Consider the following 26,323-nt stretch of genomic DNA (forward strand, 5'->3'; position numbering starts at 1 on the left):
AATATTTATAGTTGGATCTACAGAGAATACAAATTAAAGTTAAAAATAAAAATAACGTGCAGGGGAGTGAACGGTATGGAATATTCCTGGGGGTGACAGTCAGTCAGTGGGGGACCCGGGCTCTGTTGATGACCCTGACTGCCGACGGGAAAAAACTGTTTGTGTGGCGGGAGGTCTTGGTCCTGATGGACCTTAGCCTCCTGCCAGAGGGAAGGGACTCAAACAGTTAAGTCCAGGGTGAGAGGGGTCGGCTACAATTGTTCTTGCCCGCTTCAGAGTCCTGGAAGCGAACAAGTCCTGGAGGGATGGCAGATTACAGCCAATCACCCTCTCAGCAGAGCGGATGATGCGCTGCAGCCTGCCCTTGTCCTTGGCAGTGGCTGCGGTGTGCCAGACGGTGATGGAGGACCAGAGGATGGACTCAACGGTTGAACTTCTTTAGCTGCCTCAGGAAGAACATCCTCTGCTGGGCCTTCTTGATGATGGAGCTGATGTTCAACTCGCACTTGAGGTCCTGGGTTAGGATGGAGCCCAGGAAGCGGAATGACTCAACAGCGTCGACGGCGGAGTCACACAGAGTGAAAGGGGCATGTGGGGCTGCGTTCTTTCTGAAATCCACAACCATCTCCACTGTTTTCAGAGCATTGAGCTCCAGGTTGTTTTGGCTGCACCAGGTCACCAGGTGGTCAGTCTCCCACCTGTAGGCAGACTCGTCCACCAGAGATGAGTCCAATGAGGGTCGTGTCATCCGCGAACTTCAGGAGCTTGACGGACCGGTGACTGGAGGTGCAGCTGTTGGTGTACAGGAAGAAGAGCAGAGGGGAAAGAACGCAGCCTTGGGGGTGCTGATGGACCTGCTTCCCCAGGTTGAGGTGGAGGGCCATGTTGACAGCATCGTCTACAGACCTGTTGGCTCTGTAGGCAAACTGCAGGGGGTCCAGGAGTGGGTCAGTGAGGGGTTTGGTGTGGGACAGGACCAGGCATTCAAAGGACTTCATGACCACAGAGGTCAAGGCGACATGGCCTTTAGTCATTCAGTCCTGTGATCCTAGGTTTTTTGGGTACGAGGCGTGAGCCCCTGATGATCTGTGGCTGGTTGATGGGCCTGTGGGGGATGGCGTCAGGACTGCTTCATTGTTTTTCAAAGCGACAGTAGAACTCGTTCAGCTCGTCTGCCAGGCGCAGGTCATTCATGGCGTGGGGGGGTTCGGTTTGTAGCTGGTAATCTGTCTGAGCCGTTTAGCATCTCTCACCGCCTTGCTAAACCTGTATGTTGACTCTGTGTACAAATCCTTGTCCCCATGGAATTCAAGTGGGCTTTAAAAGAAAAAAACTCCATTGATGAAGTATTAGGACTGGTGTCCTAGATGACCCAAGCCTCTCGCCTCCTCTCAGCCTGTTGCCTCCTCCCTGGCTGCACCCTCTTCTCTGCTCTCCCAGCTTGCTGCTGTTATTGAATCATACATAAAAAAATAAAAAATAAATGTCCAAATGTATTCGTCAATTATATCAATATTCCGTTTACATGAAGAGAGAAAAAAAAACGCCTCAAAGAAGTCTCTGTGGCGCAATTGGTTAGCGCGTTCGGCTGTTAACCGAAAGGTTGGTGGTTCAAGCCCACCCAGGGACGGAAGAGTCTTTTGCTCTACAGAGACGCTGGACACATGGAATTCAGGTGGACTTTGTGCAAAACCTCCATTACTTACTGGTTGGTCGAAAAGATCCACAAGGTATCATTCAAGATATTTTTATTGTTATATGCCCAGATAACAGACAGTTACTCTTGTACAATGAAAAGCTTATTTTGCTGGATCTTCCTAACACACAGAATTACAATAAACTTAAGGTAAAAAATAAATAAAAATAAGGCACAATATATAGTGACAATATTGAACAAAAAAACATGATAATAGTATTGCTTAGTGTATAAAGTGCACTATGCATTGCTACAATATCCAAGTATGGTCATGACATGAAGTCACAGCAGCAGCCGTTCACAGTTCAGTGAACGCAGACAAGACCAAGGAGATGATTATCGACCCAAGGAGGAAGAGGGTGCAGCACACACCACTTTACATAGGTGGGACAGAGGTGGAAAGGTGAAAACCTTTAAATTCCTCTGAACGCACATCAGCGAGGACCTCACCTGGTCTCATAACACACTGCAGAACATTAAAAAGGCCCAGCAGCGACTGGATTTCCTAAGAAGGCTGAGGAAATTTGGCATGCCACCCAAAATTCTCAGCAACTTCTACAGATCGAAGTTCTGCAGGCCGAGACCATCCTTACCAGCTCAATCACAGTATGGTATGGAAACTAGGGTTGGGTACCGAAAACCCAACACGTCCGGTACCTACCGGACCGAAAAGCAACGCAGATTTCAGTGCTTCCTGATGAGGGCAGATGAGTGCAGGAGTTTTTGCCGACCGTCCTCGGCTTGTTGGAACAAAGCTCTCCCAGTTGATATTAATGATGACATGTAGTCCAGTAAAGCAGCAGTTTGTAGAATCCAACAGTGTCTGAGTTCTGTTGCACACGGTCCCATCAGGCCACCTGATGCTTGTGTCTGTTCTTTTTTTAATATATATTGTTTATAGTTTGAAGTTAAAAGGTTTGAAGCTGTAGTTTGAAGTCAAGTGTTTTGTATTTATTTGTTCATATTTATAGTATACTTTAAACAGTTAATATATTCTTCAATTTGAAGAAAAAAAATTGCCTTGGCAATAAAAAAGTATCGGATCAGGCACCGGTATCGTTTTAAAAGTATCGTTTTAGCACCGGTATCAGAAAAAACCCAAACGATACCCATCCTTAATGGAAACTGCACTGCCCAGGACAGGAATGCACTCCAGCGTGTAATAAAAACTGCACAGTACATCTCAGGAGCAGCCTTTACCGCTCTTCAGAACATTTACTCCACCAGAGTAACCAGGAGAGCACACCACATCACCAGGGACACAACACACCCCCAGCACAGACTCTTCTCGCTCCTGCCATCAGGCTGACGCTACAGAAGTCTGAAGTCCAGAACCACGAGACTGACGAACAGTTTCTGCACGCAACACACACACACACACACACACACACACACACACACACACACACACACACACACACACACACACACACACACACACACACACACACACACACACAAAGAGGGAAGAAACTTTTGGGAGCACAACAGAGGAGGATCCCTCTCCCCGGATGGACAGAAGAACAATAGATGTCATGTGTACAGAATGAAGAACGTAACAGAGTTATATCACATTCAATGCATACGACAGAAATGATTCATATAATGAGTAGTAGGCATGATGAAAAGTTACAACTACCAGAAATAACAGCAACAGTGGATGTATTAGAATACAAATGATAATAGAAGCAGTAATGGTATTGGCAATACTAATAGCAATGCAACTAATACTAATAATAGCAGGAGGTGTCAGGCAGGACCACGATCCAGATAACCATGATTCATGTAAAAGAAGGAGATGGAGAGAAGGGTCATCAGCAGGGCCATGGCAGGAGGCAGGACCCAGGAGGCAGGACCGGCTTTCAGACACAGCCACGATCCAAACCTGTGAGGCAAGAAAGCCCAAAGACTCCGGGGAAGAAGTAGAGTTAGTAATGTGCATTTAAGAGACATGAATTCTTCCAGAAGGAGAGAGAGAAGAGGAGAGAGGACCTCATTGTATCCCAAGATGTCCCCCAGCAGCCTATAAGAAGCATATCTAGGGGCTGGACCAGGGCAAACCTGAACCAGCCCTAACTATAACTAGGGTTGGGTACCGAGTGCCATACTGGCACCGGTTCCAACACGTCCGGTACCTACCGGACCGAAAATCAACGCAGATTTCGGTGCTTCCTTCCGGTGCCTGAGCCGATTTAAATACTTTTTTTTTTAACCTACTCTGTAAAGTTGCACGGTATATAGATACTAAAAAGGTAGTGCGGTGTCCGCACGCTAAAAACGATTATTAAAATAGCGCGGATCAGAGCACACTCGCTGCTCTGCTCTCTGTCTGCCTGCATGCAGAGCGGGGCTCGAGGGGGCGGGGCTTCCAGCGCTCACACACACACCCACACACACACACAGAGATCGCTGAAGACACGAGAGACACGAGCACGAGCTTTTGAACGTCCGTCCTCGGCTTGATGGAACAAATCTCTCCAGTTGATATTAATGATGACATGTAGTCCAGTAAAGCAGCAGTTTTAGAATCCAACAGAGTCTGAGTTCTGTTGCACACGGTCCCATCAGAACACCTGATGCTTGTGTCTGTTCTTTTTATAAATATATATTTTTATAGTTTGAAGTTAAAAGGTTTGAAGCTGTAGTTTGAAGCGTGTTTTGTATGTACTTATTTATTTATATCTATAGTATACTTTAAACAGTTAATAATATTGTTCAATTTGAAGAAAAGAAAATTGCTTTGGCAATAAAAAAGTATCGGTTCAGGCACCGTTTAGGCACCGGTATCGTTTTAAAAGTATCGGTTTAGCACCGGTATCGGAAAAAACCCAAACGATACCCATCCCTAACTATAACTGATATCAAAGAGGAAAGTCTTAAGTCTGACTGTGCCTGCCCCCCAGACTGAAAGTGGATGGATGGAACCAACACCAACTGCCACTGTTGAATTGTACATTTGTAACTATCCACATATTCATTATGCATACAAATTTGAGGAAGGTCACTGAGGAAATGGCAGATAGGTTACCGAAATGTAAAACTGGCAACCGGATAAATATATGCCTTGTCTACTTTGCAGTCATTAGTCCATAACCCTGAGCCTGGTATAATGCCGATAATCATATTAGACAACATCATATTACAGTGACAGTGACGATGCAGATGACAGTGAAGATAAAGCTTATTCCCTCATCTCTCTGCCCACCCTTTTCTAAACCTGTGTCCCCCTTCCTCCTGTCGATCCTCCATATCTGGATACGCTATTCTGTGAAAGCCTAGATTGTCAGAAGAGCACAGATAGACACAACTGGCAAAGATTGAATAACAGAATAAGCTGTAAGAAACCGACAGACACCAGTTCTCACTCGAGACGCAGAGGTAAGAATTTCTTTCTGTTTTAGTTTAGATACACAATGTTTTAGTTTAGATACACAATGTCTAGTACTCTATCATCTTCTGAGTTCTGAAGCTACAAGTATAGTTTCTCCTCACTAAAATGCAAGTGTTTTAGTTTTCAAGTCTTCTCATGCCGTGTTTAAAACGCTTAAAAGTCACTTGGCTGAACTGCATTTGAATAACTTCAAGCCAACCACGCAAGAAATATATTTATTTGACCATTATCAAATTATGGCCATTATCAGTTTGACCACTGACGCAGTGTTGTTGTTATCGACAGCTCAGCTGTATCAGCACGGCTTTCAGTATGTCCTCTACCAGTGGGGCCTCTACCAGTATGGCCTCTACCAGTGTATCATTGATATTGCACATGAATGAATAAACAAATGAATGGGTAATTTGCCAGTTTTTTTGGTACGTGTAATATGACCCACCCAATCCTGTCTACGGTGTGTAAAACACTGAATGATTACTTCATGCAACCCCAAATCAAATAATCCTGACTATCGCTTTAAATAGACCATACAACATATTCTTTCCTCTTTTTTCTCAAAAATGTTAGTGTGTCACCAGAGATTAATCTTAAATATTTAGGATCACAACGATAGAATAATACTTTATTTGGGTTACAAAAAGGTGACGTGGTGTCCTAGGCATGTGTACACGTCAGAGTCCCGGTAATCTGAACGTAATCTGATTAGTAAACCTCAGCCCAGCTCACAGTAAGTGGTTGTGATAACAATGTGTCTAACAGTTACACATGGATTTGTCAAAGTGTTGGATAGTGCTGTTCGGGCCATGTTCACACTAAGACGGCATCTTTTTCACCCTAACAACATTGCTTACCCAGCTGAATTCATGGCTGTGTTTTATTGTCTGCTGGTTTTCATTTGTCCTTTGGCATCATGCAGACAATGTCATGTAAAATGACCAAGAGGTACACCAAGAAGTGAATAATAGGATTAGCTCAACTTTTATTTTGCACAGCTATACCAGGGGACACATACATGACCCATCTATCATGCATTTGAGTGAGTAAAATGTGCCAATGTATGGTCAGGTCATCCAGTTTGTGTGTTCTCTGTATTGCAGACTGCTAGCAGAATGTCTGGCTCTACCCCGGAAGAGGAGGAGTTGCCTGCCAATCACACAGGTCAGAGGCTCAAGTCAGGAAGACGCAGTAGACTGAACTCGCTCTGTACAGTGTCGCTCTTGGAAATCATCAGATGTACAATTCTGACTCCAAACCAATTAATTCTGTCTCTATAAAAAGTTTCACTGAGGCGTCAACCGACATGCAGTTTCAACTGTACGTGAAGTATGTCTTCCTGACGTCCTGCTTTTGTTGGCATGTCCTTCGTATCTGCAGGTCCAAAAGGTGTAATTAATGACTGGAGGAGGTTTAAGTTGGACAGCGTGGATCAAACTGTCCCCCAAAGCAAGAGAGAGCTGCTCAGACAAATGTCCAGTCCACGGGAGGACGACAAGGAGAGACTCAACCGAAAGGTGGAAAGACAATTGCACAGATATTTACCAACAAAATCAAAAAGATATGTACAGAGGGACAGACAAAAACATATAGTACACACAACAACAACAATCTACTGCATGTCGCTTCGGACACAAACGTCTGCCAAGAGAATCCTCTGAAATTTAACAAAAACAGTGAGGCCGTAACATGCTTTTCCTCTCCCTCTAGATGAGTGTTCAGGAGTACGAAATGATCCAAGAAGAGGACGAGCGTTGCCTTAAACGCTACAGAAAACAGTGTATGCAGGTAATGCACGAGCGCCTGAGCTTCGGCCCCACGTTTGAAGAAGTGTACGAGCTCGAGACCGGAGAAGCCTTCCTGGAAGTCATAGAGAAGGAACACCGGCTGACCCTCGTGGTAGTCCACATCTACCAGCACGGAGTCAAAGGTTTATTTTTGTTGCTTACTCTTAGCTCAGTGACTCATGATACAGCTCCTGCACAGAATAATCTCATTGCTTCAACATAAACTGCAGAAGTATCCCGTGAGATGGTTCCCTGCAGTGCTGTCGGCTAATCGTTCTGCTTGTTTGTCCTGTGTCAGGTTGTGAGCAGTTGAACTCGTGTCTGGACTGTCTGGCTTCAGAGTACTCCAGCATAAAATTTTGTCGTATTGATGCTGTGGCGACAGGCGCTGCTGAGCGCTTCGCCCCCGAGGTTAGTAAACTGTTCCAAACCAAAACCATCAGTAATAATAGACTAGATTAATAATTTATGGTATTACAATAGTCCCATGTGTAGTCACTCAATTAACACCTCACATGAACTGTGAGGTGTTAATTGAGTTTCAGTGTAAGTGTTGCATCATTCAACAGCGATGATAATGGAATCCACTGTTTGAAACTATAAAACCAGTGGATCTAAACTTGGGACATATCGCAGAAAATAAAAGTCCCTTCTGCACATTGTGTTAGACTGATGGCTGATTGAAAAACTGACATTTGAAACACAGTTTTCACACATGGTGAAGCATCAACCCTTTCTGAAAACAGAATTCAGGAAAACAAAAGAATGGAACCGATTTGATCGGCACCTAATCAAGGACCCATTGTTTCAGAAGATTACAATGAATATGAAGTGATGCGTCTCACACTGTTATCATTGTAAACTAAATCATCCTGGAATGGAAAGCTTTGCAGGCATAACAACAATAACTGACTTTTCACTTTAATTTAGAGGTTGTAATAACAAAATAACAAATTGTTAATCTGGAGTAGCAGTGATTTATACCCCTTGTTATTAAAAAAACATTTATCATGATTGTGCTGAGCACTGACTTCATTAAAACCAGTGTCACGGTCTCTATTAACTGATCGACCCCAGAGACGGCCTGCAGGTCCACTTATGTTCCTGCTGATCTCCCTCCAGGTTCTCCCCGCACTACTGGTCTACAAAGCTGGGGAGCTACTGGGGAATTTCCTGGCTGTTACCAAACACTTCAATGAAGACTTTTTCGCAACGGACGTGGAGGGGTTTCTCAACGAATACGGCCTGCTACCTGAGAAAGAGTTCACGGCATGTGCTGACGATGAGGACGAGGGAGAGGACGTAGAATAGTGAGAGAGAGAACGAGAGGAAGGGACAAAGAGTGGAGGCCATGTGGTGGAGAGTGGAGGAAGGCAGAGGGAGAGTAAACAAGAAGAGGCTGTATCAGAGTTAAGAAAGCATTTACATTGCATGTGCAGACAAACACACAAGATTAAACGTTCACCAGCACACACGCTGGAATGCAGATTGTATTTAGAAGCAGTTAGTTGCTTGGTGTGAGGGAGTATCTGCAGTCACATCACAGCTGTCCAATAAAAGCTTCCATTACCAAAGTGCTGTCTGTGTCTGTCTGTGTCACATTGGATCTTAATTAGGGCCCATATGACCAGTTCCGTCTACCATACAACCACCTCAAAGGCATGGTGAAATAATAATGTTAGTAACCACAATCCAATCACTACCTGTCATGAAGACGACATGGGCATCAGGTGGGCCACTCTGATTGTAAAGCAAAAAAATAAATGTTGTATTCATTCATTTCGGGAGTGTGGAGGATAAGCCCAGATATACCCCTGATAGTTGCAATAGTCAATGTTTATAGTCAAAAGCCAATTTAAAAAACAAGTCCTTTGTTTGGCAACTTCATAAATAATACAAGTACTTTCAATTCTATGTACAATCAAACCAGAGCCCTTATATGCTTCATCACGGGTGATGAGTTAACAAGGTGGAACGGCTTGAAAGCCTGAAAGTTAAATGTAATAGAAAATGAATCAACCTAGTTGTTCTGGTTGGGTACACGTCAATGTATGCTATTTCCCGAGTTTAGCCTCACAGGCAGCTGCTGCCACTCAACCTGCTGTGCAATGCTAAACGGTGTTGATTTGTAGATTAACAAGTGTTGTGGTACACATTATGGTTATTATCTCATGCCAATTGTTTTAACTGAGGGAGTATGTGTCCGCTGCACGGAAAAAAAAAACGCTGCCTGAAAGTCTCTACTTTGGGACCATTAACCCAGGGTGGAGCCCATGTTTGTAGTCCTCTCCTGCTGTTTTGACAGTGGTGCTAGCGATTAGCACGCGGATTTCTAGGATCGTGATTTGAGGAGTCCGTTAGATGTAGCCGAGCTGTGCAGTTCAGTCAAAATCTGAAACATTAACTACATTTGTTGAAGATGCAGGATGACGCGCGCTACCTCAAACGGTGAGACGAAACAAAGAACGAACTTTACGTTATTTCAATATTATTTTGGGGGGTGAAAAGTAACGATGGCTAACCTTACTACAATACTCCGTGTACGGTAATATAATGACGACATGGCAGCACCGTGTGTCAGCTCTAATGATGGCCCTTAATAAGCACCAGGTGAGACGTATTCCGTCCCCACGGTGCTGGTGAGCCGTGATGCCTGCGGCTCCACTGCACGGAGAGAAGCCCACACCAGCTACTCGTCAAACTTCGGGCCATTGCATATGTACTTGCTCACTGGGTAACGCTAGTAGCATGAGTGAGATGTCTTTGGGGCACTTGTAAACCAGGATGACACACCAATCAATTCGGCATGTAACGCAATCCACATATAAAATACATACGTGAAGAAATCTAGCATTTTCCACACGGCGTGCTCGATCCACAGTCACGTCTCTCCCAAACCACCCCTTCTTAGAAGACAGCGCTACCTCCTATTATCTGTGTACCGGTGAAAATTACCAAGCTGTATTACGTGGTGAATTTAAACTATACCGAGTCGACCACAAGACCTTTAAAAAATTATACGAGACGTATTTAATTTTTCTACCGATGTATATTTTCGCCGGTAACCACAACGCCATTAAACCGACCGATCGTTAAACGGGGTTTGGCGTTACGTCCCCAAAGGGGGGCTGGGATGTCTGACCGGCGGCTAACACAGCTAGCAAGCTAATGTGGACCGGTGACCGGTACATTGCGCTGCTGGTTATCTGTCTTGTGTTGAACTGGTTCATAGTGGAGCTATGTTGTATTATTATCCATCCCTTTATGGAAACATAAGCAGCCGGTGACGTTATGTCGCTGTCTGGGCGTGTCTTCCCATGTAACTTATATCCTTATTGTTTTGGTTGATGGTTACATGTTAATAACGTTTTCTCCATTCTTTTTTTCTTACTATATGTATCAGCATTTAAAGTGCGTTATTTAGTTATTGACCTGTATGATATGAACCTCAGCAATGTGGTTACGTTCCAAATGTGGAAAAGGGCACCCATTTGACGGCTGACGTCACGCTGAATGACAGCACTGACTTACAACTTTCGCCCAATGCTGGGCTATCACATATGTATTTCAAATGACTTCACTGGAGTCTTACACAGTTTTTGTTTACTTCTCTGTCTGTCCATTATCACCCAAAGCAAAGTGACCGCGGGCAGTTTGGATGTCCATCCCACAGAGAAGGCCCTTGTGGTCCACTATGAAGTGGAGGCCTCCATACTGGGAGAAAGTGGAGGTCACATGCTGGGCGAACGAAAGGAGGGACAAAAAATGTGAGTGCACTCTGGATTTCCTACATAGAACTCTATGAACTCCAGTGAGGCTTTGGTTTGTTGATTTTTTTCCTCCATCACTTTTTCTTTCTCTAATTGAATTCTAAAGGAATTACTTAATTGTCATTTAACTTTCATTCATGGTTACAGTTTATTTTCTATTTGTATTATCTTCCTTCTTTCGCCATCCACTCCAGATTTCATCGCTCTCTACCTCTTTTAATTCATATTTATTTTTGCAATGGTCTTATGTTCTGTTGCAGGTATGGAGGTTACTAAGTTTTGAATTTCACATACTCAATCTTGAATTCTTATAAACCTGTAAGAAAAAATAAACAGCTGAAGTCGACCAGTGTCAGATCAACCTTTCATTTGTCCTCTCTTCCTCCCTCCAGTATCCGAGTGAAAAGTCTTTCTCCGAGCACAGATGTGGGAGCCTTGGCCAAGAAAGTGGTGGAGGAGTGTAAACTCATCCCTTCGTCACGTTTGGCCCAGGTGGAGCAGCTCCTCTACTACCTACAGAACAGGAAGTCATCACCTGTGGAGGGGAAAGGTCAGTCCCGTCACCATTTCTACACCCTCGTTGTGGAGTCCTAATGTACACATTAGGGCTGTCAAAATTGCAAAAAAATTACGTTTGAATATTCCCTTTAAAAAAACACATATGTTCGAACATATTCGACTTTCTGGTTGCGCATTAGGCACGTCTATAACAGGACAAATTAATACAACGAGACATAACTACTTGTATAGGTAATTTATTTAAGTTTAAACATTTCTAACAACATATTACCTACACAAAAATAAGTAAATGAACTAATGGCCAAGACTGCAGACCTTGGCCTCTCGCTCGCACACACGCACTCTTTCTTTCTCTCTCTCTCTCCCACATCGTCGTGCTCTCTGCGCATAGCTGTTTAAATGAACGACAACAATAACAGTTTTGTGAAAGCAATTAAGTTTGCGATTCTTGTCTCAAATATGGCAGGCTTCATTCAGAGATTGAAACAAATATTATTTACATTAATTGAAGTTTTACAGTATAGAACCGACATTGAACGCTCCGAGCGAGCTGTGTTGTGGTAAACATGGAACTTTTCCTTGGCATGAAACGGCAAATAATCAAACCAGTGCATTAAGCTGTTAGCGGTTAGGGATAAGGTACCTCGGTTCCAATGCTTCACAGAACTCCCTGAAGCCGATCCCATCCACCACACTGATCGGCCTCATGTCCTTGCATACGAACAAAATCAACTTTTGCGTGCAGGCCTCCTGTCGTGCCGCAGACAAAGAACTTGTGGTGGACGGCGCAAAATACGTATCCAGACGTGGCTGTTTCGCTGAAGTTCCACATTTTATGCCATATTCTCTTGGGTGCACATTCTGGAGATGTAGCCTCAAGTTGCTTGTCGTTGAATGGTAAGCTAACTCTAGCTTACATAGCTTACACACTACTTTAGTTGTAGGCTCAACAAGTTTCCCATCAACTGACCAAAATCCGAAATGTTTCCAGACATCACTCTTTAGATTTTTCGGGGTTAATATCACTTTTTCTTCACGATAATTATCCTCCAAAATACTTCATTTTTTTTTTTTTACATTCGAATATTAATTTTCACATTCGAAATTCTGTTTTTAACAACTATTCGAATATATATTCGAATTTCGAATATTCGTTGACAGCCATACATCCACCATCAGGAATTTGATCACAAAGCTGTTGGCCAACTTCAATTAGTTTCACTCATCTAGTCCGGCACCAGACCTCAAGGCTGATCACACAAACGATCGCAACCGATTGTCTGTGATTAACGTAAAAATGTGCTCACTCTCTCTCAAAGACAACAAAGTTGAGATCATATTGACGTTTATGTGCGTCTAAAAGCGCTAGAAAAGTGCAACATGCGGAACGAGAGGAGCACACGCCAGGCCATACAACGGGAAAGAAATGCTTCCGGCAACGCGACTTCTGGCAACGCGACTACAAGTAATGTACGACTGACTACTGTAACGAGCCTCACGGTATCTAATACAATGATAAACCATACGAAGAATGAATCAAACATTCAAGCTTTGAAGGCAATCCTGTAATTTTTCCATCCTGTGTTTTTGTGTCGCCAGCGGAGAAGAAAGAGAAAAGAACAGTGAAACCCAGAGAGTTGACACCGTTTGAAGGAATGGAGGTAACAAATGAAAACGCTGACTCTGCTGGTTTGTTCATGTGTCTTGTTCCTTCACAGCCTTTTCAGTTTGAGCACTTTGTAAATGTAATTATGTCTGTTTCATGACCACTCTCCTCTCTAATCTGATTTGAGGCCTCTGTGTCATACAATACTCCCTATTCATTAATTGCATTATATTGAATCTAATTTACACTACGGCTGAGAGTCTAAAACCTAAAGCAAACATCAAGTTTATTGTTCACTGGAACAGAGTGCTGCAGGAATGAGTCCTAAAACCCAGAAGTGACTCAGCATTTTTGTCTTTCCGGTTCCCTCATATTGAAGTCACTGGGTTCTTTGAATGGTTTGCTGATGGTCAGGCGCTTCAGGCTTCAAAAATCATTATCAATCATTATTATTTGTAGATCAGATTATCTGGCTGAACAAAACATGGACGTATTACAAACGTTTGTTTGCCACAGAATTTATTTTCTGCCCTCCTCCAGCGCTCTATTAGTTCATGCCTTGTTATAGGTCAATGACGTGCGTGTCTGTGCTTCCTGTTCGTCTGTGCAGTTGGATGAGGAAGCCAGTGTCACCAGAGTGGATGAGTACATTGAACTGCTTTACGAAGGCGTCCCAGAGAAGATCAGAGGCTCTGCTCTCATTCTGCAGCTCGCCCGCAACCCTGACAACCTGGAGGAGTTGCTACACAACGGTACTCCATCGCTCCACCGGCTCAGTATTCAGCAAAGGAGCTCCTTCCTCCGTCCACATGCATCTCTTCTTTTACATTCAATCGCTAAGGCTGTTTAGCTGAAGCCAATCAAAGAGCGTGTCTGTACTTTCTGTCGGTGAAGATTGGCTATATATTTATAATTTCTATATCACTGCACATGAAGAAAGACAAGCAGTCAGATCAATCTGAGCTCCCTTTTTATTTAGAAAAGTGCCCAAACAGTGTTTAATATCTACTCAGTAGCAGTATGTGTGTGAGCCTCCTCAGTCCATAAACATTACAACAACAACTTGTCCACTAAAGACTCCCACTGAGCTGAAATGAAACCAAAATCCAGATATTCTCCCACTCGATGCAGAGCAGCACGTCCACGTCGTGTTGCATCTTGGTATCAAGAAATGTCCAAACCTCTTTTTGTCACAACTTCATTCTTTCTACATGCATTTTTTAATTTAGGTGTCCATAGTCTAAACATTATTGCATATGATACGCTTTCACCTGGTGCAGCATCAGTGAGGTGGACAGTGCTGAGGAGATTGTCCCACATTATTGACGTCTTTGATGACGTATCGGCGCGTCGCTAGAATGGCCGCGCCCAATCAAAGCCATCCGCCAAGAGAACAAGCTGCAGGAGAAAAACCCACTGAGGATCCTCATGTGTGGATGTATTTTAGTCAGAGACCCTTCAAACGGATAGCAGCTTTTACAGCAGTACGACATGGCTGCCTGTCCCATTTGCTTTTATATGTATATATATGTATATTAGGGTTATCGGAACATAGCAGCAGTAGCAATTGACTTAAAAAAAAAAATCTGCTGTTATGTACCGTTACACCATGCGTTATCTAAAAAATTAAAGTCAGGTCCAGCCCTTCAATGTAAGTGAAAGCAACTACTATCTAGTGATGACAATTAAGATATACATACAACTGATTTAATTTCAGAGAGAGTAATGATGCAACACATGTCTTCCATCATTCATCACTCCTTTGGTACTTTGATGTGTTTAAGGAGCTGGATTTAAAACCATTTGTGTGTGTGTGTGTGTGTGTGTGTGTGTGTGTGTGTGTGTGTGTGTGTGTGTGTGTGTGTGTGTGTGTGTGTGTGTAGAGGCAGCCTTGGGTGCTCTGGCCAGAGTATTGAGGGAGGACTGGAAACAGAGTGTAGAGCTGGCTACCATCATCATTTACATCTTCTTCTGCTTCTCCAGGTAACACACGCGTACGCCCCTCTGGTGTGTCGTACTGTTCTACTTCCTCCTTTCACACAGTGCGCCCCTTCTCCCCTCCTGCAGTTTCTCCCAGTTCCACGGGGTGGTGAGTCATTATAAAATAGGTGCACTGTGCATGAGCGTGGTGGAGCACGAACTGAAGAGACACGACGTGTGGCGCGAGGAGCTACGCAAGAAAAACAAGGCTTATATCCTTCATCGGCTGTCGTCTGGGTTGTTTTATTTATTTGTAGTCATTTATTGTAAGAAGACTGTAAGGATTTAAGGAAAAGTTTAAACGGTTAGATGCCAAAAATGTAGATACCTCCCCTATTAGATATCAATAGTCATCAACTAGTCAGTCCTTTTCAGATGGTGTGTGTGTGTGTGTGTGTGTGTGTGTGTGTGTGTGTGTGTGTGTGTGTGTGTGTGTGTGTGTGTGTGTGTGTTCCTTAACGCTGTTTGTTTACGCGAGTCAGCACCAGAGGACGGCTCTCTGAGGAGGGACCAGGACAAAGCAGTGAGGAAGTACCATGGCCTTCTGTCCAAACAGGAGCAGCTGCTCAGAGGTGGACCGGCCCTTTCAACACTGTTGTCGTACCGTAGCGATAGACACAACCAGAACCCGTTTGTCTTTTCTGTGACGTGAATGCAGGGTTGATGCAAAATTGTGAACTCCAAATAAAAGCTGGCTAGGCAGCAAAAAAAATATCCATAATAAGCATTCAGAACATTGTAATTCAAGTGGTTCCACCAGGGTCGGCGGTTTTCTGGATAAGGCCAATTAAAAAAATTAAAAAAGCATGTTAAATACAGACATTGTCCTGCAGCTCCGAGCTCACGCTTCAAACAGTAACTGTAGTCGATAATTTCAAACATCATCCCGATCTGTTTATTGAGTCCCGTTTTCTTTGCAGACTTGTGGGCCTGTAAAACGCTTTGAGACGACGTGCTGTGATTCAAGGCTCCGGCTACAAAATCAGAGAGGCATTTCAGAGAAGGAGACAAAGTGTTGCTGATAGTTTAGCCTCTAAACCTTCGGCTACGGTTAGCAAAACATTTTCTCTCCATCTCTGGAACTCTTCACTGATTTTGTCAGTTTCTGTGATACGGTCCTTGTTTGGGTTGCTTTGCGGTGTTGCCAATGCTGGACCAGCAACTCTTCCTGCAGGATATTCTGCTGTTGAATCCGGCTTTCACTATAAAGAAGGGACATGTGGGCGCATCAGCATTTGTAGAACAGCCAATGGGAACACCCTCCCTGGGGCGACTGTAGCTCAGTAGAGCAGAGCCGCCCTTCAATCAGAGGATCGGCGGTTCGATCTAGTGTGTATAAATGGGTGTAAATAGCATTTAGAGTTAAAGCACTTTGAGTGGTCCGAAGACTAGAAAAGCACTTTACAAGTACAGTCCATTGGAATGACCTGTTAGAGGCCAAAGTATTTTGTGAAGCCTGAACACAGAGCCAGGAGGAGGTGCGTAGTAAAATATGTCAAGAGATTATTATGGATGTTTGCAGACGGCAGCTTTAAGATCAGACAAAAGTGCATTCCTTGTCCCATCCCAGCAACTCGTTTACGACATATACGTTAAGACTTTCTCACCATACTTACCACTTTGTAGAGTGGAGCTAAATTATTCCATTATCTCCAAGCATTATTTGTATTCATAGCTAGTAGCTTTATGAAGTGTACAACACAAAGTTTTGAAGTATAATTCCATATTTATCATAATTGTTTATTGTGAAGAGCTGACACAAGAAGTTGCTGATATGATCTCTTATTTATTCTCCCTTCTTCTGTTCACCGCCGCCCAGTGTCTCTTTACCTCCTGTTGAACCTCGCTGAGGACACGAGGACGGAGCTGAAGATGAGGAATAAAAACATTGTTGTTCTGCTCGTCAAAGTCCTTGAACGGGATGACGAGGAGCTGCTGGTCCTGGTGGTTTCTTTCCTCAAAAAGCTGTCCATCTTCCTGGAGAACAAGAATGACATGGTGAGTGGAGAGGTTTTTCAGAACTCATCCTGTCCGCCCAGATTAATGCAGGGAGGGGGGGCCGAGAGAAACCCTAGATATCATTTTACGTATTAATTTTCACTGAGCCCAAGAGATGCCACTAGTGGTTGATAGTCCAACCATGAGCCAAGTAATAAACCTCAATCAAAGCCTTTCACTTTTACCTTCTTCCAGTCAACCTTTTAGGTAAATCTAATTAAAAGTCTCTTACTTAATCTTGTCTCAAAAAAGTCTAAAATTCTAGTCTCCTTTTAAAAGATAATCCCAAGGAACACGCTAGGTTTGTGCAAAATTCAAATGCCTCTAGTCTACTTGGCAAAATGTATTGAAAATGATTTAGAGATTCAAGATTATATGAACACAGAACACCTGCGTGTGTGTGTGTGTGTGTGTACTACTATTGTCTTCTAAATTGTCTCTTCGTTTGAACTAAAGCCCACAATGCAGTGGGGTTTCTCTGTGACATCTACATAACTCATACAGAAGAGGCTTTTGGACTTAATGTTGACAGCTGGCTGGTAATGTTGTTCTGGTCAGTGATGTACGTGTGGCTCCGGTTTCGGTTTTAAAGTTGGAAATGCCAATCCATTTATTTTCAAAACTCGAACAAAAGTATCTCTCAAAATAACAACACCACCTTCACCCTGCGTCACGGTCAAAGACCATTGGCCTCGCTGTCTGTCCCACCTGTATCAAAAGTAGACCACCAACTGCCCTCCCCAAAGGCCACCATTGAAATGGCTCCAACAACTGATTTGCAGTAGTTCTTGCAGAAGTGACAGGGTCTTCGGTAACACCCAGTGAGGGTCTTTACTCTTTGAAATATTTGCCTGGTGTCCATGTTGTTGGATTCCTGTTCATTCCTGTTCACCTTTGCATCCGAGTTTGGCTTTAAGGATATAACGAGGGAGGCAATGTTTAAAGTTCTCATAAGCTGTAATCAATGCTTCATCCAGAATTGAAATTGGGATATTTTTTCAATGTCTAAACTAAATATGTGGTTGTCATGTGGTCTGCGATGACAGATCCCCATCAAATAGTATCTGTGTCTGTGTTTGTGATGTTCAGGCTGAGGTGGATACTGTGGAGCGATTGTCTCGCCTCGTTCCCTGTGACCATGAAGACCTGCTGAACCTGACTCTGCGTCTGCTGCTCAACCTCTCCTTTGACTCTGGGCTCCGAGCCAAGATGGTGGAAGTTGGACTGTTACCTAAATTAACGGCCTTGTTGGGTAACACTAACACCTACTGTATATACTGTCTATATTGCATGTACACGATACTGTATTCACAGTAGAGTAGTCTACTGAGCCCATAATGTTTTGACATAATATCTTAAGATGGTAGTGTTAACTTTTTACCCATTGCAAATTGTGTTCAATAATAACGGGTGTAAGAGTCTCTTTGGTGTTTGCTTTGTGTGCTGTCATGCAGGTGACGAGAACAACCGTCAGGTGGCCATGCGTATCCTCTATCACATCAGCATCGACGACCGGTTTAAGGGCATGTTTGTTTACACTGACTGCATACCTCAGGTACCATGGAACCCCAACTTCAAGGAGCAATATATAACACCGACTAGCGTTTACCATACTGCAGGCTAAAGTCTAAACGTTGGAGAGAGTGACCTTGAGAGTCGTGACCCCTACCTGGAGCTCACTGCTTCAGCAGCAAATGGGCCAACTCAGCAAGTTTAGGTTGAGTAGAATCCAACGTTATCTCTGTGGCTTCCATGGCAGCAGCACGCTGTGTTTGCGTGCCAATCAGTTTTACATCTGGCATCATATCTCGAAATAGGCAGTGGGTGGGGTCACACAAGGAAAAACAAAACCATAAAAACATATTTTGTTGTCGGTGAAGCCAGTATTATAACTGGGCATGTTTCCTTTAAGATATTAAATGAACATATTGTTCCTATAAGAAATATGAACTGTTAACCTCAATATTGATATTGACCTTGGTAGTTCTAAAGTTCCAGTTGGTGTCTTTGTCTAGCTCATGCAGATGCTGTATGAGCACGGTGAGGATGACACCGAAGCTGAGCTCATCTCCATCTGCATCAACCTGGCTGCCAACAAGAGAAACGCACAGCTCATGTGTGAAGGTATATTAAGCTGAGCTGCCTTTTCTGCATTTTTTCCCTTCCCACTTAGTTTTTTTTCCCCAATGCGATGACATCCTGTTGTACAGATTGTAAAGCTTTGAAGCAAAATTTTGATTTTTGGCCTATTTGATGACCAGATAATGGCTCACTATTGCTGCAAGTTCCTGACACTTTTTCCTCGAGTAGATCTTCTATTTTATGCTATTTATAGAAAAGGAAGCAAGTACTGATGAGTTATATTCATCAAAATAAGCTTCATTCAAAAAGCCTCAATAGTACATCACCATTGAGTTGAGTCTGACTCAGCAAGGTGTGTGTGTGTGTGTGTGTGTGTGTGTGTGTGTGTGACTTTACTGAACAAGAGTCTCTGTTTGTCTTCATCTGGAGGAAATGGGTTGAAGATGCTTATGAAGAGAGCTCTGAAGATGAGAGACGGCCTTCTGATGAAGATGATTAGAAACATCTCTCAACATGACGGACCAACCAAACCAGTGTTCATAGTGAGTTCTACATACACAATACAAAGAATACTTCTCCCCTAATGGTTATGAACAATGGAAGTTTTTAACAAGTATTACTGTTAGATAGAGACTTTATTAATCCCGCAAGGACACATTGTTTTAACGCCACGTTGGTGTGGGAGTAGTGCGAGCAGGAGGAGCAGTCTTTATTTTACTGGAGGGATTTGGTGTCATGAAGAATGTCTTCTGTTTGCATCTGTCAGGACTATGTTGGTGACCTGGCAGCAGAGATCCGTGCAGAGGAGGAGGAGGAGTGGGTTCTGGAGTGTCTCGGGACGCTGGCCAACCTCACCATCCCTGACCTGGACTGGGAGTTGGTGCTGAAGGAGTACAACCTGGTTCCCTACCTCAAAGACAGACTTAAGCCAGGTGCAGGTCCATTTAGACTAGAGAATACACATGAGGAATTATTATCGGCACATTATACCTTTTTAATAAAGTTACATTCTCTATAATCCTCTGTGTGTTTCAGGCTCAGCAGAAGATGACCTCATCCTGGAGGTGGTGATTATGATCGGAACAGTTTCCATGGACGATGCCTGCGCTGCCATGCTGGCGAAATCTGGCATTATTCCTGCCCTTATTGAGCTGCTGAATGGTAACACACACACACACACACACACACACACACACACGGACACAGTGAGTGATAAATGTTTGCTCACCTTTTGAGACGTCGGTCAGCTCTCTAATGTAAAAGTCTTCAAGATTCAATAACTGATCGCCAAATTAGCCGCTATTTTATATTTCCAGTGATGTTTTGAGGGGCACACATAGAAGAGAGATATGTCACACCTCATATATAAAAAAACTGTTTTATGACCCGCTTTCCAAATGTGTTTTTTTAATGCAGCCCAACAGGAGGACGATGAGTTTGTGTGTCAGATCGTCTACGTCTTCTATCAGATGGTGTTTCACCAAGCCACACGCGACGTCATCATCAAAGACACCCGTATCCTTCCCATGGTGCACTCTGTCTCCCCTTAATTTACACATGAAAGAGTCTTGTGGCTGGTTCACAGCTGCTGACGTTCGGGTGAGACAGGGTTACATGCAGCACCACCCTCGAAGAAATGTCTTTCTTTAACCTTCTCTGCAGAGGCTCCAGCCTACCTGATAGATCTGATGCATGACAAGAACGCTGAGATCAGAAAAGTGTGTGACAACACCCTCGATATCATCGCTGTAAGTGAACCCACTGCTAACACACTCACGGGTAGCAGCCTGAGTGAAGCAATACATGAGGCTCCTCATACATACAAGGGTATTTTATTGTCATTGTACAGCAGGGTGGCACAACAAAATGCAGATTGCAGTCCCATTCTGCTGCATAACAAAACACAAAAACAGGGGTAATACAATAATATATATTTATATCTATCTGGAGGGTGGAGGATGAGTTGAGGAGTCTCACAGCCAGAGGACAGAAGCTGTTGTCTGGTATACAATAATATAGTCCTGTCTATATTAAGAAGTAGACACACACCTTTCTGTCCATGCCAGTAGGTTGTTCTCTAATGTATCTACTTTTTTCCTCATCTTCCAGGAGTACGATGAGGAGTGGGGGAGGAAAATTCAGTCGGAGAAGTTCCGTTTCCATAACAACCAGTGGTTGGAGATGGTGGAGAGTCGCCAAGCGGACGAGTCTGAACCATATCTCTATGATAACGACGACAGGACCGATCTCTTCTATAGTGCAGGTACACGCACAACACTGGTCTGCAAGATGGTACTGCTGGTCATTTCAGGTTGACCATTAGCCCTTTTAGATCTGTAATGATGACAGTCCGTCTGGTCCTTTTTGTCCAATAAATATGTCAAAAAATGTCCTTTTGGCAAAATTATTTTGCTCCTTTTTTCAGAAGAAATGTAACTTTCAAAATCTGGCAAGTATTTGTCATTATTATATGTTATTAAGGCTTAAAACACTGTGTAAAAAATAAATAATGAAAAAAACGTATTTACATATTCATCATATATTTCTCTTCTAAATAATTGAAAATGAACATGACCAAAGCTTTTGAGATTACAGAAATGAAATTTAACCTATTTTACATCTTCTCAAACTGTTTTGTTTGCCCAAAGCATTTAGAGTCCATGTTATAGGCTTTTATATGTGTCCATGTCCAGACATTTTAGAGATTTGTTTATTTTCCTGAAGCAGTTCCTGTCCAGCTGAAGACAGAAGCCATTATTGCCCTACTCACACATCCAGGCAGGCTTTTACAGGCAGCTAGTACAGTGTTTCCTCCCCAAAATGGCCTTCTATCTGTTATTTTCCCAGTGTCCTTCTTTGTGTTTGTGGGGACAGAAAAGTGACCTTTAGTGGGGGGTTTAGGTGGGCCAGCAAGTGGCAGAACTCCCATAAACTATACTAATACTATTATTTACAACCACAACATTTTATTTCCAAAGAAAACGCCACTCAAAGTTCAGTGAAAAGCAGTGAAAAGCCAGTCAACGTCTCTCCCCTGATCCTCTTCAGCTGGGCTCAGCTCGGCTCACTTCCACCCCTCCCCCACAGAAAAACTTGCCGGCGTTTCTTCATACCATTAACGTAATGGACTGCAAAATGCCGCATGTCATTGGAAAGCTACGCTTCTTAGCGTTCAGAACCCGTTGGAATTACGTCGATTGCGTAAATACTCGAGTTCTGTACTAAAAGGGTTAAAAGGAACTCATATTTTATCTTCATCTCTATCGTGTCGCGGTATCAACAGATCCTTGTGCTGGTTTCAATACATGACTTATTCAGCAACGGGTGTAGGAAAAGACGAAAAGATGATAATGTGTTATCCTCACGTGTTTGTCTTTCAGATGGAATCACTCCAGCAGACGGTTCAGTCAGCCCGGATTTCTTCAATGACCTCCAGCCTCAAAATGGAGACGTGCTCCACACAGGGTGAGTGAACTTAACTCCAGAAACATGAGCTGCCTCAAGAAGGTTTAAACCGGATTCGGAGGGAAAACAAATGATCCAAAGCAACACAAAATGTGTCCCGTCTTTTCCGTCCTTTTATTTAGCTGGTTTAATGCTATGCCTCTTCCAGAATTGGAGTTTGTTGGACTTCAACTGTAAATGTGTTGGTGTGGAAAAGCAACTTCAATTCATGAATGGTATTCCAGAACTAGACCAAAAGGAGCATGTGCAGCGTGCACCCTGATCATTTAACAGCACAGTGTGTTTGTGTGCAGTGAAATGTCCGCTTGTGCGACTCACGTAGCTCGTTTGTGTGCGATGGTGTGTTTGTTGTATGAGAGAGTAGTGCCATTCCCCTGAAGACTTAAAGAGAAGAGCGGTAAAGATGTCAGCCTCATATGGGCTGACTAGGTGTGAGCCACCATCATGACCAGTTTAACCATCATAATGCTTTCTAGTTGCTGATCCCTGACAGTGCAATATTGGGAACAATAAATCTGTGTTAATGTTGGCGGTTAATGCTAACAGCTGTTAACGGAGATTCATTCAGTTCCATTATGATGCGTTCAATCTCTACTGAGCATTGGGAGAAGGTAAATTATAACGTTATCATGATGTGTATTATGTATTATTTGTGTGTTTACAAATGTAATCTTGTAAAACCTAGTTTTTGAGAAACTTTAATAAATTTTTTTTTTTTTTGAGAATGTCTTTCCCCTAATTATACAGATGACTTAAACGTAAAAGGATATAGTCGATTATAAATATCTTAGTTCATTATTTATATTATAAATATTTATATTAATAATTGTGATATTCCTTCTGACAATGCTCACAACATCAATATTTTCATATTGTGACACCCTTAATCCCGATCTGTTCAGACTATTTTTCAACCTGTATTTAAAAAAAGACCTCTGATTTGTCATTTTGAAGAAGAGGAGTTCATAGGCTGTAATGTTTCAGTCAAATTAGATTTTCATATTAACGACTGAGAGGGTGGATGGAAAATTGTATATATCACCAGCAAGTTGGATAAACAGCAAGTCTCTGGCTTTGTTTGTTTTCCAGAGATGGCAACGACGTCTTCGACCAGACCAGCTCGTCACCTGGACGACCAGCCACCGCTTACGGCTTCAGGCCGGACGAGCAGCCCTTCTACCAGTACTCGTAGACGCAGGACGTCCTGTCCCCTTAGACCCACTCCTGCATGTCCACAGCCCCATATTCACTGCTAGTCCCTCATGACTGAAGGCTTCACGTTGGTATAGTCACCAAGACATTGATCATCAAGGCTGAAATACATAATACTCCTGAGTATAAAGTAGTTATTACATAAACGACACATTTCATTGCCCGCTTCAATCCTTCACCATGATGTAAAAGTAGTAGTCTTCCTTCCACACTGGCCACAGCCTTCTTGTAGTGACTTCCCAGTGGGTCAGCTTATCATTTAAAGAATGTGAAGAGACTTAACATTTCTAATGTATGTTGATACGTTTTTGCACGTTTTCCTATAATAATGAATATTTGTTGCTTCAAATCCACTGAAAAAAACCTTTAGTCAAGTGTTCCTGTCAAGGGTTTGAGAGCCAACAGTCTGACTGCTCTCTCACTCCATGTCTACATGCTTACCTACAGTATCATGTTATTCACATGCACTACCATGTACATAGCAGTTCTTTGTCCATGTTACTGTAAAATGTTGTTCGTGATCCTTAGAACTTATGGTGCTTTCACAAGAAGTGGCAAACTTGTCTTCAGCCCCAACCGACCCCGGCTCGAGTGGAATCCCTCTCTGGGGCTTTCTCTGTATATTTTACTGATGTCAAACCATAACAGTATTATCATTTATTCAGTAGGGACGAAAGTAGAAACCCTGTCCCTGCAGAGGAGGTCGACTCTCTCTTCCCATCAATGCAGATGTCACTCTATAATAAACATCTGTTATTGACCTGCTACCATAAACCAAGCCCCCAGGAAGCCTTGGCCAAACCGTCGAAGTACAACTTCCGGGTCAGTCACGTGACACCTCTGGGCCCAGAAAGCCTTCCCCATTGACTTACTTTGGGAAAGAGACATTTACAACTTGTAAAACATCTTGTCAGTACAAACCCTTACATATCTAAATATAAATAGTTATTTTCCTTCCCCCGTTCACGTCAATGAGGCCGAACAGATCCTCCTCTCTTAAATCATCACATGACCCGAGTCCAAAAGTCAAGTCTTTGAAAAAGGATAGATGCAACCATCTCCAAAAGTTCATAACATGTTTTTATCCAACAAAATATTCTGCTTCCAGCCATATTCAGTGGTGTTTAGCTTTGTTAAAATAATGTTCACTGTGGTCAGAAAGGGTTTACTCTCCAGCTAGGTTACATAGTGAATGTCAACATTATTGGTATGATTTTTATGAGCGACAACAAGTATAATTAAAACAATTGTGGCTCGATTCTCATCAATTTAAATCCCAGTTTGGTGAAGAGAACCAATAATGTGCCCTTTGCAGGGCCCTTACTGCTCGGCAACAGAACACGTCTGAATGTATAAATGTGACATTTGTTTTTCTTACAACAATTTATTGTGCCGTTGACTAAACTACATATGGAAAGGGGCGTCACACATACTGTATTTGGAGGACACTGACAATGAACCACATGCGGTGTTACTTCTAGGCATATTTTGCACAAAAAGTTATTTTTTTCTTTTTTCTTTAAGTTATTGTTAATCTGTATATTATTATTATTATTTTTTTACAATAGTTGATTTTGTTGCTCCTTAACAAGACACTGTAAATGTAGTACTGGACTCTCCATCTCTCTCACTGTCTTTCATCCTCAGGTTCTTTAAAAAAATAAATCCCACATTTCATGACACATGACTTTTTATTTTTTTATTCCTTTTGTTCATAACATCCCAAACATAATGGGACCCATGGAGCTTTCTTGGCGTTGTTTTATGTTTTGCACCAAAAGGCATTGTATATATCTTTTAGCCTATGACAAGCTTGAAATACATTTCCTCTGGTTTGCTTTCTTCAAAATATTGTATTAGATTTCTCATGGATGGAACCTACGAGTCCGGGACATTCTCTCCGGTGTTTTCACAGTCCCAACCTTTATCGAGATATACACAAGTAGTGAACGTCTGACTCTGACCTAAGAGATAGCGATATCCTCCAACAGACACTAATGATCAAGACAAGATAACACTTATCCTACAAATGTTCCTATAAAGGGAGGCGGTCCTGTTAGTATTTCTTGCGCTATTAATGATTGCACCTTTGTTAAAGAAGCAGAGTCACTCACACACACACACACAGAGGCAGGCACATGTCAAATGAAAGACGCTTTTCAGGTCATTAAGACAAACGTAAGGGTTTTGGGGTGTTGGAACTATCTGAAGCTAGAAGCCAGAATATGTCGGGCTCAGTTGCTTCTTCTTTTGGGAATCTATTTCTTTGTAAATGCCCCTAATTCTGAGTTATGACCAATACAAAAATTATGAGATACAAAGTGAGGTCATAATTATGACACATTAAGTCAAAACTGTGATATAATACAAAGTCTAAAAATGTTAATCAAAAAGATTATGCGATGCCATGTCAAAATAAGTACTAACCATCTCATCATTTTGTGAGTCAAAATTCAAGTAACTTTGTTTTTATTCATGATTAGTCCCAGATGGTCGTCTCTATCTCAGGATTGGCCCTTAAAGAGTACAGCTGATTTAAAACCATAGAGCGTTTTGAGCCGATTTTTAACCATGAAATTCTTATTTGTATAAATTTGGATATAACTGTCAATATTAACAGCATCTGTATGTTTCATCACAGTACAGTCGTATCATTTACTTTACAGCTAAAGCACGTTTAAGTGTGCAGTTAATCCTGAACCACAAGGTCGGCAGTTCGAACCCTGGCTCCCACATGTTAAAGGTTCCTTGAGCGTGACACTGAACCTCAAAATGCTCCGCGGGCTCTTCACAGCAGCACCCTGCTCCTAAACTCAACGCAAA

At 42.7% G+C, this 26,323-nt stretch overlaps 2 protein-coding genes across 2 annotated transcripts; both read left to right on the forward strand.

The window, feature by feature from the left end:
* Window positions 1-4,997: 4,997 nt before the first annotated feature.
* On the forward strand, window positions 4,998-8,179 carry LOC306749306 (phosducin-like; the record flags this gene model as incomplete). Its single annotated transcript, XM_079232578.1, has 6 exons — window positions 4,998-5,074; window positions 6,185-6,245; window positions 6,462-6,598; window positions 6,792-7,011; window positions 7,167-7,279; window positions 7,991-8,179. The coding sequence occupies exons 2-6, from the start codon at window positions 6,197-6,199 to the stop codon at window positions 8,177-8,179; spliced, it is 708 nt and encodes a 235-aa protein (XP_079088704.1). The 5' UTR covers window positions 4,998-5,074; window positions 6,185-6,196.
* Window positions 8,180-9,287: 1,108 nt separating this feature from the next.
* On the forward strand, window positions 9,288-25,180 carry LOC306737208 (kinesin-associated protein 3-like; the record flags this gene model as incomplete). The annotated part of the gene is made up of 20 exons (XM_079218914.1): window positions 9,288-9,316; window positions 10,504-10,635; window positions 11,031-11,188; window positions 12,757-12,818; window positions 13,374-13,515; window positions 14,647-14,746; window positions 14,831-14,964; window positions 15,226-15,315; window positions 16,563-16,741; window positions 17,831-17,993; window positions 18,196-18,296; window positions 18,757-18,865; window positions 19,253-19,365; window positions 19,590-19,755; window positions 19,859-19,984; window positions 20,240-20,338; window positions 20,486-20,571; window positions 20,933-21,086; window positions 22,204-22,288; window positions 23,378-25,180. The coding sequence occupies 20 exons, from the start codon at window positions 9,288-9,290 to the stop codon at window positions 23,478-23,480; spliced, it is 2,331 nt and encodes a 776-aa protein (XP_079075040.1). The 3' UTR covers window positions 23,481-25,180.
* Window positions 25,181-26,323: the final 1,143 nt, after the last annotated feature.

This window comes from Taurulus bubalis (assembly GCF_910589615.1).
Source record: "Taurulus bubalis genome assembly, chromosome: 1".
NCBI classification, from domain to species: Eukaryota; Metazoa; Chordata; class Actinopteri; order Perciformes; family Cottidae; genus Taurulus; species Taurulus bubalis.